The following is a 14,766-nucleotide window of genomic DNA, read 5'->3' on the forward strand; positions in this document are numbered from 1 at the left end:
CAGTAGAGGGTCTTGACCTACCAGTTGAAGACCAGTGAAACACCAGGAAAACAAAGGGAAGGGAGGGTGGCATAATGGTTAGTGTGTGGGACTATGACCTGGGAGACCAGAGTTTGAATCCCCACCCAGCCATGAAGCTCACTGGGTGACCTTGGGCCAGTAAATGTAATATATAAGTGAATAAATAAGTTGCATCTGTTCCTCACGACCCACCCAGGATGGAAATCAAGCAGGAGAGCTGCTGGTGGGAGCTGCCGCTTGGCTGCAAGATAAGTCACTGCACCATTGTTGTTGTTGTTGTTTAGTCGTGTCCGACTTTTCGTGACCCCATGGACCAGAGCACGCCAGGCACTTCTGTCTTCCACTGCCTCCCGCAGTTTGGTCAAACTCATGCTGGTAGCTTCAAGAACACTGTCCTGCCATCTCGTCCTCTGCCGTCCCCTTCTCCTTGTGCCCTCCATCTTTCCCAACATCGGGGGCTTTTCCAGGGAGTCTTCTCTTCTCATGAGGTGGCCAAAGTATTGGAGCCTCAGCTTCAGGATCTGTCCTTTCTGTGAGCACTCAGGGCTGATTTCCTTAAGAATGGATAGTTTGGATCTTCTTGCAGTCCATGGGACTCTCAAGAGTCTCCTCCAGCACCAGAATTCAAAAGCATCCATTCTTTGGCGATCAGCCTTCTTAATGGTCCAGCTCTCACTTCCATACATCACTACTGGGAAAATCATAGCTTTAACTATACGGACCTTTGTTGGCAAGGTGATGTCTCTGCTTTTTAGGATGCTGTCTAGGTTTGTCATTGCTTTTCTCCCAAGAAGCAGGCGTCTTTTAATCTCGTGGCTGCTGTCACCATCTGCAGTGATCTGTTTATTAAACTTACTAAGACACCTTTGGACCCCCCCCCAAAAAAAAGCAACTCAACGACAAACAAACACACACACACACAATAAAACCAGCATAAAACAAACCATACAAAAATCCAAAAGCGCACTCAATCTTTTTTTAAAAGGCCAGATTAAAGCTTCCCACCCACAAATAACAGAGCTACCCGTTCGGAAGCCGGGAGAAAAGAAGAGGCCGGGAACGTGATGAGACTGAATAGAACTCGCCGGCCACGCCCACTTGTGGCTCCTCCTCCAGAACTGGCCTGGCTCCTCCCCACCCCGCCCTGAGAGGGAAAAAGGCGGGACACGGGGATGGGTGGGGCGCCAAGCCCGTGAGGCGGGCGGGGTTGTTGTTGACACGAGCGGAGGCGAGGTGGGCGGGCGCCTGCTCGCCGTGCTCCAATCCCCTTGAGCTTCCCGCGGCGGCTGAGGGCGGCGCGGCGGTCTCATTGGCTGCGGGGCGAGCGGCCCGGCTTATCTGGGCGTGGCCAAGGGAGGAGGGAAAGCTGGGCTCGGCCGCCTGTCGCTCATCTTGCCAGTCCGTCAGTCGGGCGAAGACGCTGAGGGATTCCGGCGGCCTTGTGCTCCCGGGGCCATGGCCGCCGCCGCCGCCGCCGCCGCCTCCTCCTCCTCCTCCTTCTCGCCCGGGAATGTGCTGGGGCTGCCGGAGGGCGAGGGTGCTGCCGCAGAGGTGAGCCTGCGCTGGGCCGGCCTGAGGGCTTCTTCCCCCTGCTGCCTCGGAGGGTGGCGGGGGCAGCGGCCCCTGCTCCTTCTTCGTCGGTGTCGCGCTGGTCCTGCTTGTCCGGCCCGGGGCGGCTCCCTCTCAGGTCCCCCACCGCCGCCTTTGCTCGGGCGCCCCCTGGTGGCGAGGACGGAGAGGCGGCAAATGGACCCATTTCACGGCTGGGGCAAAGGGAGGCCGGCCGAGCCTTGGGCTGGGGGCGGCCGAGGGGGCAGGGAGCGGGGATTAGCCCCCAGGTTTCCTCCTCCCCTCCTGTTTTCCTCCTCCCTTCCCAACCCCTCTTCCTCTTCTCTTCATTCCCCCTTTTGATATGGGGTGGCGTACTGGTTCAAGAGAGGATCTTTTCGGGGGGGGGCTGGGAAGGTTAATACAATGTTTCTCAAACGTGGGTCTCCAGCTCTTGTTGGACTACACCTCCCTTCATCCCTGACCACAATTGCCCTTAGCTAGTAGGACCAGTGGTCAGGAATAATGGGAGTTGTAGTCCAACAACAGCTGGAGACCCCCGTTCGAGAAACACAAGAGTACAACAAACTCGTGTTTGTTTGTTTGTAGTGTGTGTCTTGCTTCACACCAAAGGAGAGGCTGTGGGGCAGTACTGGGGAGCAGTGTTTGTCCCCCATGTCTGGTTGTGGAGACTTGGGCCAGAGAAAGGCCTCTTCTTTTGCATTCTGTCCTGTGTGGGCAGAGGCAGGGTGTGGGGCAAAGAGAAGTGCTGAGAGCATCCGCTCCCATGCAATGGGGCCTTCAGTCTCCTCCCCATCTGTCATCTGTCTGCAGCCACTGGCAATCTTTAAAAGTTGATCATGGGAACAGTGAGTGGAGTTTCACTTTTCTTTTTGATTAAAGAGGTTTTAATAGGAGCCCCCTTCAGAAGTAAATCCAACTGCAGAATTTCTCAGCGGTGAAAGGAAGGTCTATGCCCTGGAGACTTTATCAATTCCTATCTCTGAAAACTGAATTCCCCATCTCCCAGGTTTCATCGACCTGGCTTAAAAATGGAGAGTCCCCATCTCTGTTGCTTCCTCTTTTTTCCTGCTTATCCTCCGCTGACATCTGAGATTAGGTTGTGCGGGTTTCCAGAACAAGTGATCAAGTGAAACTGCTAGCTAGGACAATCTCTTGAGTGGTGGCAGCAGCTGCTCTTTCCCATCACAGGAAATGCCCAAGAATACATGCATAAAGTTTCAGCTTCAAAGCATACCTGTCACTTGTACCTTTGAGTAGGTGCATGTTAGGGCTAGGCAATAATCTGGTTTTCAGCATAGTGATATATTACCAGCGAAACACCACAATATATAAATATATCAGGATGGAACTATGTAGAGCAGAGCTTTCCAAATTGTGTGTTGCAACACGTGTGTCGGCTGCAGTGTGTAGGTGTGTTGTGCAAATGCTCCCCATGCTCTTCCCGGGGCTGGAAAGGGGTTAGTTTAACCTCTGGTTTGCTAGTAAAACTAAATTACTGTGTCACAAAATGACGTATGTCTAAAAAGTATGTCACCATCATGAAAAGTTTGGAAATCTCTGATGTAGAGACATGTGTGGTTTCTGTAGTGTTGTGGTTCTCATCTTCTCACAATTGTGAGGCCCACAGATGCAAGCCAGGCAGAAACTGCCTTGGAGTGGGCCCACAATGCAGTGGGATGAGCACCTGCTTTTCATGCAGTGGCACCTCTGGCGTAAAAGATCTGGGGATATTTTGGAGAGCTGCTGCCCATTGGAAGAAGCAGTAATGAGATGGTGTGAGCTGGTCTAAGGTGGCTTCATCTATGACTTGATTTTGTTTGAATATACATTCTGAAGTTAAGTAATATCCCTCTCAGTCCATAGAGGTTAGTTGCTTGTGGTTGTAGTGGCCCATATTTGGAATTGTTTGCCTTGAGGGCCACGTTCATTTTGGAACTCCTCTGTTAAACCTATTGCTTTTGGGTGTGAGTATGATAGCTTCAGCATTTCAGGTGAGTACGATAGCTTTCAGGAACAAAGAAATGGTGTGTGTGTGTGTGTGTGTTAAAATTGCACTCTGACAAGTACTTCTAAGAATTCATGTTTGCCTAGGAAGGAAAATGTTAAGCCTGCGGTCCACACATACTGCCTTCGAAAATAACCTTATTTAAATGAATGGACCTCAAAGCCCAGGGCTATTTGGAGGAAGGAAGAGACTAGAGAGGATGAATCTGCCAATTCTGGTTTCTCATTTTGTTCAACCTTAAGTTCAGTTTGCTTTGTTTCCTCATCAGTTTGCAAACCTTAAAAAAGAAACCCCACAGGAAAATTTTATGCATTATTCCTAAATAAACACATTTTTGCACAGCTTTTGCCTACAGTATTCATTTTTGCAGGCTGCTTTCCCAAACATTTTGTATGTAATTTTTACTCATAGACACACTTCTGAGCACCAATTTTTCTAGGTCTTTATTTGCAAAGCATGTTTTAGCTGAAGAGCTACAGTGCAGGAGTTCCCCGCAGGGCTCCCCACGCTGCGGATAGCAGCCTGCCGCCCGGCGGGCAGGGTGCCCTGAAGCAGAGCGCCCCTCGCGCCGGGCATACATCCGCAGCGTGGGGAGCCCTGCAGGAGTTCCCCGCAGCCTGGGGAGCCCTGCAGGATTTCCCCGCAGGACTCCCCACGCTGCGGATAGCAGCCTGCCACCCGGCGCGCGAGGCACCCTGAAGCAGAGCGCCCCGCGCGCCGGACAGACATCTGCGTCCTATGGGATGAAAAATACGGTATAGGTTTGGAAAGTACTAAGTAAGTAAAAATTCTCTTCCTATCTGCAGATGAAATACATAGGATAAGATAAACAGTTTGTTCCATGCTGCACTGAAGCAGCATGGCTGGAGAAAACTGCCCCTTACTGTATTGATACATTGCCCAAAACCAGTTTAAAGTTCAGATTGCGATAACGATTTCAGAATTTTTGAGCTGACAATGTATCGTGGATTCTGCTCACCCCTGTGGCTGCTTCAAGCACCATGCATTTTTTTCTCGGGGTTGCCATTGTTTCAAGCATGGCCTCCTCAGCTCTTCTCACTGTTTGCACCCAATCCAAATAACTTTATTGTACTAGCCATCGGCCATGACAGATCTGAATCAAAAATAAATACAAGCAAAAGGGGTGTTGCACCCTGCAAGGCTGCCTGATGCTCACCCACTCCCTCCTTCACTGCCAAGCCGTTGGCCTCAGGAGCCTGAAAAGTTGCTGGGGCCTGGCTGCCCCCAGCCATGCCTGTGCCTACCTGTTGTGTGCGCTCACCTGCCTGCTTGCCAGCACCTTCGCTTCCTTTTCCGGCCGAGCAAACGGGCTGCTTCCTTCCTCCTCACACCGGGTACTGGGAGGAGCAGCGCTGGCTCCTCTCCCTCACCTTCAGGACTATGTGGTTGATTGGCAGCGGTAGTCACCAGAGATGGGAACTGCACTGCGGTGATAAAGAGGAATGGAGTAGCCTCTGGTGCCTTGCATGGAGGATGTGTCCCAGTAGTTGCGACCGTTGCTGTGAGCTGGGCAGGCTCTGGGGAGAGGCTGTGGCTCTTCATTTGTGTGTGTGGTGGCATGTGGTGTCTCGCCTGATGCGCTCCGCCCAAGGAAGCACCATCCACCCAGCCTTCCCATATAGCAGCAGAACCTGTGCATGGTGTCACTGTGTTTAGGGGTAGGCGATGTATCCTTCAAAACCGCTTTGAACTAGTCCAGGAATCAATACTGGGCTGCTTCTTGCTCCAAACCTTATTTCCTCTCTTCTCCCCATTTCAGACAATGTGATATATCAGTATATCATGATGTTTGGCTGGTGATATATCACAGTGTTGAAAAACTGATATTGCCCACTTTATTTATCTGTCTTGTAGACAGCTTTACATTTCAAGGTAAATCTCTTAAGCAGTCCACATATTTCAAAATAAATAACTATAAAAATACAATACAACTTTAACATTCAGCTAATAATACTCATCACTTCCACATTTTTATTAACGTAATTAAGCAACAAAAACAATGTACATAAATAAAATACCACAAAATCGAATTATATACAAACTACCAAACAGCATCAAATACAACATACGGTATCTAGAACAGGCTTCCTCAACCTCGGCCCTCCAGATGTTTTGAGACTACAATTCCCATCATCACTGAGCACTGGTCCTGCTAGCTAGGGAACATGGGAGTTGTAGGCAAAAACATCTGGAAGGCCGAGGTTGAGGAAGCCTGATCCAGAAAATATCATAAATAGTCCAAAAAGAAAAGCAAAACAAAAACCTTCATATAACCATGTTGTCACCCCAATGGCTCAGCTATTCTCCTTAAACCCAACATATCACTCCTTCCACTAAATTCTCACTTCAATAAAATATATTAATAAGCAACCAATAATTATGTATAGAAAGATAGGTCTGCTGAATAAGAACAATCCAATAACAGGAGACCTCCCCCAACCTTGTTCAGTTTCATTTTCATCTCTCATCTGATGCAGTACAAAACCTTCTCATCACCTCTGCTGGTAAGATTAACCTCTTCTCCACCAACAGACCTTCACCCAATGTTTTCAATGGGTTTGACCGGAGGAGTCCCAGGCTGTTTTGTGGACATTCTCTTTTTATGTGGTGCACTATATTTCTTTACCTTGTTTTACTAGGTTCCTAAGGTGGGAAGACCCTGCATCTTAGAGTCCTGTCCATCCCCCCCCCAGCCCCACCTGCTACCTAAAACTGCTAGTTCATATCCAGTTTCTGAAATGTGTAGTAGAGGTGAAGTTGGATTTGTGACTGCCGCCTGCTGGACTAAGCATAGCTTGAGGATTTCTATATTGTACTAATACACAGGGCTTGTTCACACTTCCATTCATCCCTTGTCTAGAAAGCAGGAGTCTGATTGGTTTTGTCTTTGTCCCCCCTACTTTCCCCCAGGAAACGCATGCTTAAGCATTAAACTGGAGCAAACATCAATCTGGAGAAAACCCGGTTTGCATTTGCTTCAATTCTGCAGTGAATAACAGGTTTTTCTGGTGGAAAATGGTGGAGCAAGCAAAAGTGTGGATGAGCTCTCAGTAGAACAGCTCCTAAACTGAATCCCCAAACCCACATTCTGCCCCATTTCCTCCTATCTTGCAAAATGCTCTACCAGGGAACTTTATGCTGCTTCCTCAAAAAAGACTTACAATAAAACTTCCTCTCTGTGTTTTGCTTTGTAATAGCCTTTCCCATCCTTGTGTTTTCCAGATGTTTTGGACTTCAGTTCGCAGCAGCCCAATCCTGCATGCCTTATACATCCCTCCCCACACTATTTTGCTTATAGTGCATAGACTGCAAAGTCTGCTCTTGCACATTCCATATGGTAGAAATCTTTAAATCTACTTTAAAAGCAGAGCAGGAGGGGTGCATCGGTTTCGGGAAGACCATCTTTGCTTATGCGTAGCATAGCACTGTGTCCAAGAACTCTGCGTATGAACCATGTATCCTGTACTTAGGGCTGATGCCGAGACCGTGATGATTTTATCAACAAAGCTTTTGGGATTTCCTGTGTGGAGAGCCTGAATCTTTCATCTGAGGGTTGGAGCCTGAAGTATGTTTAAGTCCAGACGACTCTTCAGAAATTGCTTTTTAATTGCCAATAATCAGATAAAGGTGCTGTACTCTCAGGATGCACATTCTTACCCAACATACATGCAACATTTTGGCTTCCAACCCCAGCTGTTGTAATGACCAGTTTGAGGCATTGCTGGCACCGTAGCCAGTGCCAAGAGCAGGCATGCAGAGATTTTATCTCGCCTCTTTTTATATAAGCAGAACTTTTTGCGCTATGGCAGCTTGTAAACCACCTCAGCTTGTAAACCGCCTTGAGTATTGTAAGATAGAAAGACGGTATACAAATTGAAAATGATGATACTTTCACTTTTACAGTTTTAATGTTCAGGCTGTGATACATTACTCAGTTCCACAGAAACAGCATTATCAGAAATTGTGAGGAAGTGGCTACATCATGTAGAACTTGCACAGCGCCAGGGCAACACAGCACCTCAAAGGTAGTGATAGTAAGAACTAAACTGGAACATTTCTGGCTTGAAAAGTTTCAGAATATTTGCTCTGGTTCACCAGAAGCGGCTTAGTCATGCTGGCCACATGACCCGGAAGTTGTCTGCGGACAAACGCCGGCTCCCTCGGCCAGTAAAGCGAGATTAGCGCCGCAACCCCAGAGTCATCCGCGACTGGACCTAACAGTCAGGGGTACCTTTACCTTTTATGGGATGCTGGTGGCGCTGTGGTCTAAACCACAGAGCCTAGGGCTTGCCGATCAGAAGGTCGGCGGTTCGAATCCCCACGATGGGGTGAGCTTCCATTGTTCAGTCCCAGCTCCTGCCCACCTAGCATTTGAAAGCACATCAAGTGTTAGTTGATAAATAGGTACCGCTCCAGTGGGAAGGTAAACGGTGTTTCCGTGCGCTGCTCCGGTTTGCCAGAAGCGGTTTAGTCATGCTGGCCACATGACCCGGAAGCTGTCTGTGGACAAATGCCGGCTCCCTTGGCCTATAGAGCGAGATGAGTGCCGCAACCCCAGAGTCATCCGCAACTGGACTTAATGGTCAGGGTTACCTTTACCTTTACCTTTTATGAGCCACACATAGATTGCTATGGGTGTGACTGTCCTGAAAGTTTTGATTGCACAAATCAGCTTGAAAGCGGCAGAATACAAATGATCCTCTTAATGTGATTGGGATGGACATACATGCTGCCGCATTCAAGTTGAAAGCATATTCTGTTATATGTCTGGTAAACCTGTGAGAAGGGAACAGGTGGAAGGAATTCTGGAAAGTAAAATAACATATTTCTAAGTATTTTGTGTTTTTCTTCTTGGCTTGGATATTCTACTTCATGATCAAATTACGTAAGATCTCTAATAAGAGACAGTTCCTCTGAAGGCTGTTCAGGGTCATATGTAAAGTGTTGAATGGCGGGCTTGATGCTTCATGTGTTCAGCTTAATAACTGAATCTTAGTGTGTTGAAGGGGGGAAAAATCTATTAATAGTAGCTTGTGTCCTTCCTGCTCCAGTGCCTTTTGACTCTGGATTTCTTGCATTTTGTATGCTAGCCAATGCAAGTTATCTCACATTTCTTGGAGTTGTTGATCCAGCAGCTCAAAAAATCATCTTAGTGCAAGTTGCCACATAACTATGTAATCCTGTGCAAGCTATGCTCATCTTTAACCACGACCCATTGGAGACTAATTTTGGTTTGTTTGAGTGTCCTTGTAAAAAAAAACATTCTACCAGAAAAAAACATTTTCACTTCAAAAGTTCTCAATGTTATTTGGTCAATACATTACCTAAGTTAGCTAAACACCCCACTTGTATTCCAACTTCAACCAGTTTCAGTTTAGCTGATAAATTTTGTCATTTTAAGCACCCCCCCCAAACAATCACTTTTCATTTGCTTTCTTCATTCTTTTTTGGAAGCACAGCTGCATTCCTGCACCCACCTTAATCCATATTCCTTTCAGTGGAAGCCAGCACACTGGGCCTGATTAAGAATGGGCAAGCCTTTAAATGATTCTTGGGTCCTTGATGTCAACAGCCATCTGTTTCAGCTGAATTAGGCCCTAATAGAGTGGCAACTAGGTTCCCACTAGATTTGCTGAAAGGAGGCATATGAGGATGCTGTGTAGCAGAGTGCTACTGACATCTAGCTCAGTAGAGTATGGGATTCAGGGTTGTGGGTTCAAGCCCCTGCATTGTAGGGGGTTGGACTAGATGACCATTGTGATCCCTTCTAACTCTACAATTCTATTATTATTTCTTGCTTTCCTGAAAAGGGATTGAGGCACTGGGAAACTGTGGAAGGGGAAAAGGATCCATAGTGGGTTCCTTTATTCTTGGTGAGCTTTGTCCTTCTGTGCACCAAGGAACATAGGCTTGGAGACCAGGACCTTGTCTTCCATCTCCCCCCTCTTAATACCCTGTGTGTTCTCGCCTTTCTGAAGAAGACCATTTTGAGAGAGTTTTTGTGAGAGTGGTCATACACTGCTTAATTTCCACGCAGGTTATTGAAAAATTGCTAACAAATTGTTTATGTGTTGTTTTTATCTTACTGGATTTCCATGGGAAATAAAAAATCTGGATTGAAGTTGGGGCGGGGAGAGATACAGGCTGGAATTACATGACAAAAACATTGTGTGAATGTTGAAAGAAATTTGCATGAGCAAGTCCTCGTCCCGTAATAAACACCTGTCTGGAAGTACCCCAAGTGTTAGTTGAGCAACCTTTGCAACAGATTCCATTGTGAAAAACAGCTTTCTCCAACCTGGTGTCCTCCTGATGTTTTGGATTCCAGTTCCCATCGGTCCAAGGCAGCACAGTTGGCGGGGTGGGGTGGGGGGGTGGGGGTCCCGGCTAGGATGCCTTAATGTAATTGGGATCATGAACTCAAACAATAGCCTGGGGTGGACAAGCTCTAGATTTTGCTGTACTTCCCAGCAGGCAGCATGGCCCATAGTCAGGGATGATGGGAGTGGTAGTTCAGAAACATCTGGAGGAGGGCCAGATGTTCCACATCCCTGCAACAACATCTGTCTTTGGGGCAGGATAACTGAGTACTCCCTGGGAGACATTCTAGAAATGGGGAAGTTTTTATGCTCTGGGAAGCTTTTCTTCCTTCCCCCAGTTGCCTTTGGGGTTGTGGTAGTGAGATGTGGCTGCGGGAACCCAGCCAGATGGGCGAAGCATAAATAATAATAATAATAATAATGTATTAATTAATTATGTGGGGTGGGGAGCTTGAAGGCAATATTTACATTGCTTTGCTTTCTTCCTCAAGCCTTAGGTGCACAATTTGTACCCTAGAGGGAGCACTTTCCCATAATTTGGGAGATAACTACAGTAATCACCATCGCAAAGACGAAAGTAGATATTGTATAACCTAACTGTTCAGACCACTTCAGGTCTGTGTGCTGCTGATGGCAATTGGGAAAAGAGACTACCTGGGTTTTATTGACCGGATATTGTGCTGCTGCTTCTAAATGGTTACTGCAAGTACTTTCCTACCTGGTACATACTCATTTGTGCTGCAGGAAGACTGAAGCATCTTAATTATGAAGTGGCTGTGGATAGTCAAGGGCTGATGTAAAATCTACTGCTATACGTTACGTGAATCAGCCCTCGTGAATTTGGGAGCCTACAACTCACATCATCCCTGACTGTTAATCCATGCTGGCTGGGACTGATGGAAGTTGGGGAGTCCAAAACCACCTGGAGGGCCACCGGTTGAGGAAGGATGGCATGTAGGCATATTCAAGTGTTATGAGTGCAGATCAGAAGATGGTGAACAGCAGCAGCCCAGGTTCCTTGCTTGCTGCCGAGCCCCTTCCACCCTGCTGCTCAAGGAGCAGAGAGCACTTGGAGGAGCCTGATGAGCAGCAGAGCAACTGTCTTCCCTGTCAGTACAGCCTGGCCCTTTCATAAAGAAAGCAGGATGCTCTGGTATTGCCTTGTGTGGTTGAGAGGGTGTTGCTTTGGCTGCCTTGCCTGGCACCGGGAAAGAGAAGGAAGTATAGCTTTTTGCCAAGAGAAAACTTTGGCCTGCGATGACACGCAGGTGCCTGGGGATGCCCCACATCTAACCAAGCCAAACAAAATGAAATTGAAATAAGTGAGCTTCTAAGAAAGATGGTTTGGGATTTGGAAAAGATGGGCTTGGTGCACACAAACCAGCCTCTGCCTAATGTGCCATTGTAACTGGAAAGTCCAAGGATTGTGTTTAATTAACTGCCTTTAGTTTCTTTTGAAAAGAGAAGGGAGATAGAAATATTTTAATTAAAATTGTTTTTTTTTTTCCTAACCATTTTCTTGACAGACTCGACTAGAGTAATAAGCTTCCCAGGCCTTTGACTTCCCCCCTGCCCCCAAAAACTGATCAGTCAGAGATAGTAGTAGTTTACATAAATTAAGGTAAAATAAAATGATAATAAAAGCATTACAATTATTCTCCTAAATAATCAAGCCTGGTGAAAAAGCAGGTTTACCTAGCATCTGAAAGAGCACAAAGTTGGGCTGAGATGCACCTCAGTGGGGAAGTCATTCCATAGATGCAGAGCCACTACCGAAAAGGCTCTTCTGTAGGCCCCAGCACTGCACACCTCATTTAATGTAGGAACCACCAGGACAGCCTCTTTCACTGACCTTAAATACCTAGACAGGCTGATATGGAAGAATATCTGATATTGCTCAGATATTTGGAACCCAGGATTCTAAATGTCAACCTAAGCACCTGGACTTAGGCTTGGAAGATAACAGGTAACTGGTGCAGCTGTTTAAGAATAGGAGTTAAATCAGCACCCTGGCTGTACCTACTGTAGTAGATGGTATCAAAAGCTACTGAGAGGTTAAATGTGTACTCACTTTTATGTTGTGGAATCAATTGGGGGGTAGTTCTTAAACTGCACAGTCACCTTGCAGCTTGGCCAGAAGCTAACTGGAAGCAAAACTACTTCTGTTTCAGGAAAACTTGCGGATAGTGAGGCTGAAGGTGATAGCTGGAATTGGCCTGGCCAAGAAGGATCTCCTAGGAACAAGGTAAGCATCCAGCTCTCTCTACAAAGAGGAAGGGAGGAGGAAATCATGCACTGTCCCTTCTGAAAAATCTCTTAAACTTACTATTTCAGTGCCACTATTAAGTGGAGTGTTAGTCATGCTTGTTCCAGTGCTCCTTGCTCAACCTCCTGATGGTTCAAGGTTGTACAAGGAGTGATGAGAAAATGACTTGACTCCTATGTAGGATCCCTTCCAGATTCTACAAGGCATACGAGACTGAATGCAGGAAATTATGTCATGTTCAGTCCATCCCATCCCACCCCTGGCAAATGTTATAAGAGGTTAGAGAAGGTAAGCTGTAGAGATCTGGACTGACCTGAGTTTTGGGAAACCTGGATTCAAATCCCTGTTCTGCCATGAATCTCATTCCAAAGAGAGGCACTTGCTGAGAACTGAAACTTCTGGAGCAATTGTTTTCAATTCTAAAATATACTACTAAATATATTCCTCCTCTTCTCTGCTAGCTTAAGGTCAGCTGCAAAATGGCCACGTATGAACCAAGGAGAATGTTGACTTAATTTCTCCCCTTATCTCTTGATAGTGAAAAAACAAACCTTTGGGGTGTGTGGGAGAGTATTAGTGACATTTTGGCATGGATGGATTGACAGAATTTAGCAATACAGACCAAGGTCAGTCTGTCTCTTTAAAGGGGTTGTGATGCCCATATCTCTTGCAAACAAGTAATCCTATTTTAACCGTTTGTGCTTGTATTTTGTACAGTGATCCCTATGTGAAAGTGACAGTATATGATTCAGCCAATGGAATCCTTACCAGTGTTCAAACAAAAACTGTTAAAAAGGTTAGACTTTGCACTTTCTTTGCATAATGAATAGGTGCAAAATCAAACAAGTGACTTGAAAGTAGACAATAACTTGTTTAAGCTATAGGTGTAAGATGCAGTAATTACCAATGCAAAATAGCAGCAGGAAATAAGCAGAACAATATACCCTTGTAAGATGGCCACCTCTAACTTGGTGTGACACTTGATGGTTCCTTGTGGATTTTTTCAACAGCTACTGCAAACATAGTAACTATGTAAGAGATGTGTTTTTCCTAAATCAGCCCAGAAAAACTGTACCAGAGTCTGATAGCAACCGATTGCTACTAATCGGACTCCTCCAGAATCTGTCTCTGGGAATCTTTTTAAAATGGGCAGAACAAAACATAATGAACTATGTTGTCTACTTACATTTTAGCCACAGAAACATAGATGTTGGGTTGGATCCAGAGATCTGCCTCTAGAAGGTGACTTTCCCACCCGCTTCCTGGCACCCCCTCCCTCAAAAAAACAAAGAGTTTCCCTTCCCGCAAGGGTTGGGAGGTCCTTCTGAATGGATGGGCTCTGAGGGAGAAGGACCAGGTTTCCTCTTATCTTGCTTTAGCAGCTCAGCCCGCCTCACTCAGCAGGAGCCTTTGGGATGTACTTGTGGATAGAGAAGAGAGTGGGAGCTCCTCCTGCTGCCCACCCTGTCCCCTGACCAGTTCTCTTGGTTGTTTTGATGCTGTTTTCTAATCTGCCATTTGCAGATGCAGTTGATAGCCTCTGGAGTTGCTGATTTGTAAATGCACATCTACTACTACCAAAAAATTGTACTTGCAACTGGGGGAAACTGAATGGCAGAGCATAAATACATTTATAAACCCCCATGGAAGGACTCCTCTGGACTCCTCTGGAACCACAGCATTCTTTCCAAGTTCTTTTCCTTGCAAGGGTCAAAGGATATAGGTGCGGTTGGCCAGCCTTCCTTCCTGTTTGGTCTGCTCATAGGCATAAAGGTTAGCTGACGTTCAGTGCAAAGTTCTCAAATAAGACAGTGTGCATTATTGAAGGGAAATTGTGGAAGTCAGCTATTTTTAGCTCTCGGTAGGCACCTAACTAAGACTGTATGTCAGGTCTGTGTTTAGTGCAGCTCATCAGATCCACAGTTTTGTTCATCTCTTCGAGGCAGGTCAGAGTGAATGCGCTTCGTGACACTGGGGCGCTTTGAGGGCCAGAGGCTGAAATGAAGCACTCAGGTGTCTGTTGCAGCTTTATCAGCTCTCCTTGCAGCTGGGGTGATGCTACTTAGTTCTGAATGTTTTTTCCTGGCTGGCGATGCCTTTACATCGGCAACTGCATACTTTGATGCTAATGCTGGTCTGTATTTCTAGTAGCAGAGCTATCAAAGACCTTTGCCTGAGATCGTGAGAAATTATTGTCAGGTAGACCAACCTGATGCCCTTCAGATGTTTGGGGCTACAAGTCGAAAAGTCAGGTTGCATGTTTGTGATGGAACCAACTGTCCTAAATGGCTAATGGCATCCAAAACATTTGGAGGGGTACCAGGTTGGCAGAGGCAGAGCTAGGTATTTCTGGGCTATAAGGGCCAAGTGAGAAAAGGTAGCTGCATATGTCTTGTAGTAATTTACTCTTTCTTTACTTGCAGACGTTGAATCCAAAGTGGAATGAAGAGTTTTTCTTTAGAGTAAGTGAACCTTGTTGCATGTTGAAGTGATGACTGAGCGTTGTAATCCAGCATAAGTCTGTTGTGATTAATGCCCTTTAAAGCAACGTTGTACTTTCT

The 14,766-nt window shown here is 46.4% G+C and overlaps 1 protein-coding gene across 1 annotated transcript in view; it reads left to right on the plus strand.

Moving 5' to 3' along the window:
* The first annotated feature begins 1,394 nt into the window (after nt 1-1,394).
* The window catches only part of NEDD4 (NEDD4 E3 ubiquitin protein ligase), a 46,049-nt gene continuing 32,677 nt past the window's right edge, over nt 1,395-14,766 (plus strand). Inside the window, exons 1-4 of the mRNA XM_079953174.1 lie at nt 1,395-1,572; nt 12,111-12,184; nt 12,923-13,001; nt 14,629-14,667. Coding sequence (XP_079809300.1) covers nt 1,477-1,572; nt 12,111-12,184; nt 12,923-13,001; nt 14,629-14,667 — 288 coding nt within the window. The 5' untranslated portion in view covers nt 1,395-1,476. The remainder of the gene's footprint in view (nt 1,573-12,110; nt 12,185-12,922; nt 13,002-14,628; nt 14,668-14,766) is intronic.

This window comes from Podarcis cretensis (genome assembly GCF_951804945.1).
Source record: "Podarcis cretensis genome assembly, chromosome: 14".
Classification (NCBI taxonomy): Eukaryota; Metazoa; Chordata; class Lepidosauria; order Squamata; family Lacertidae; genus Podarcis; species Podarcis cretensis.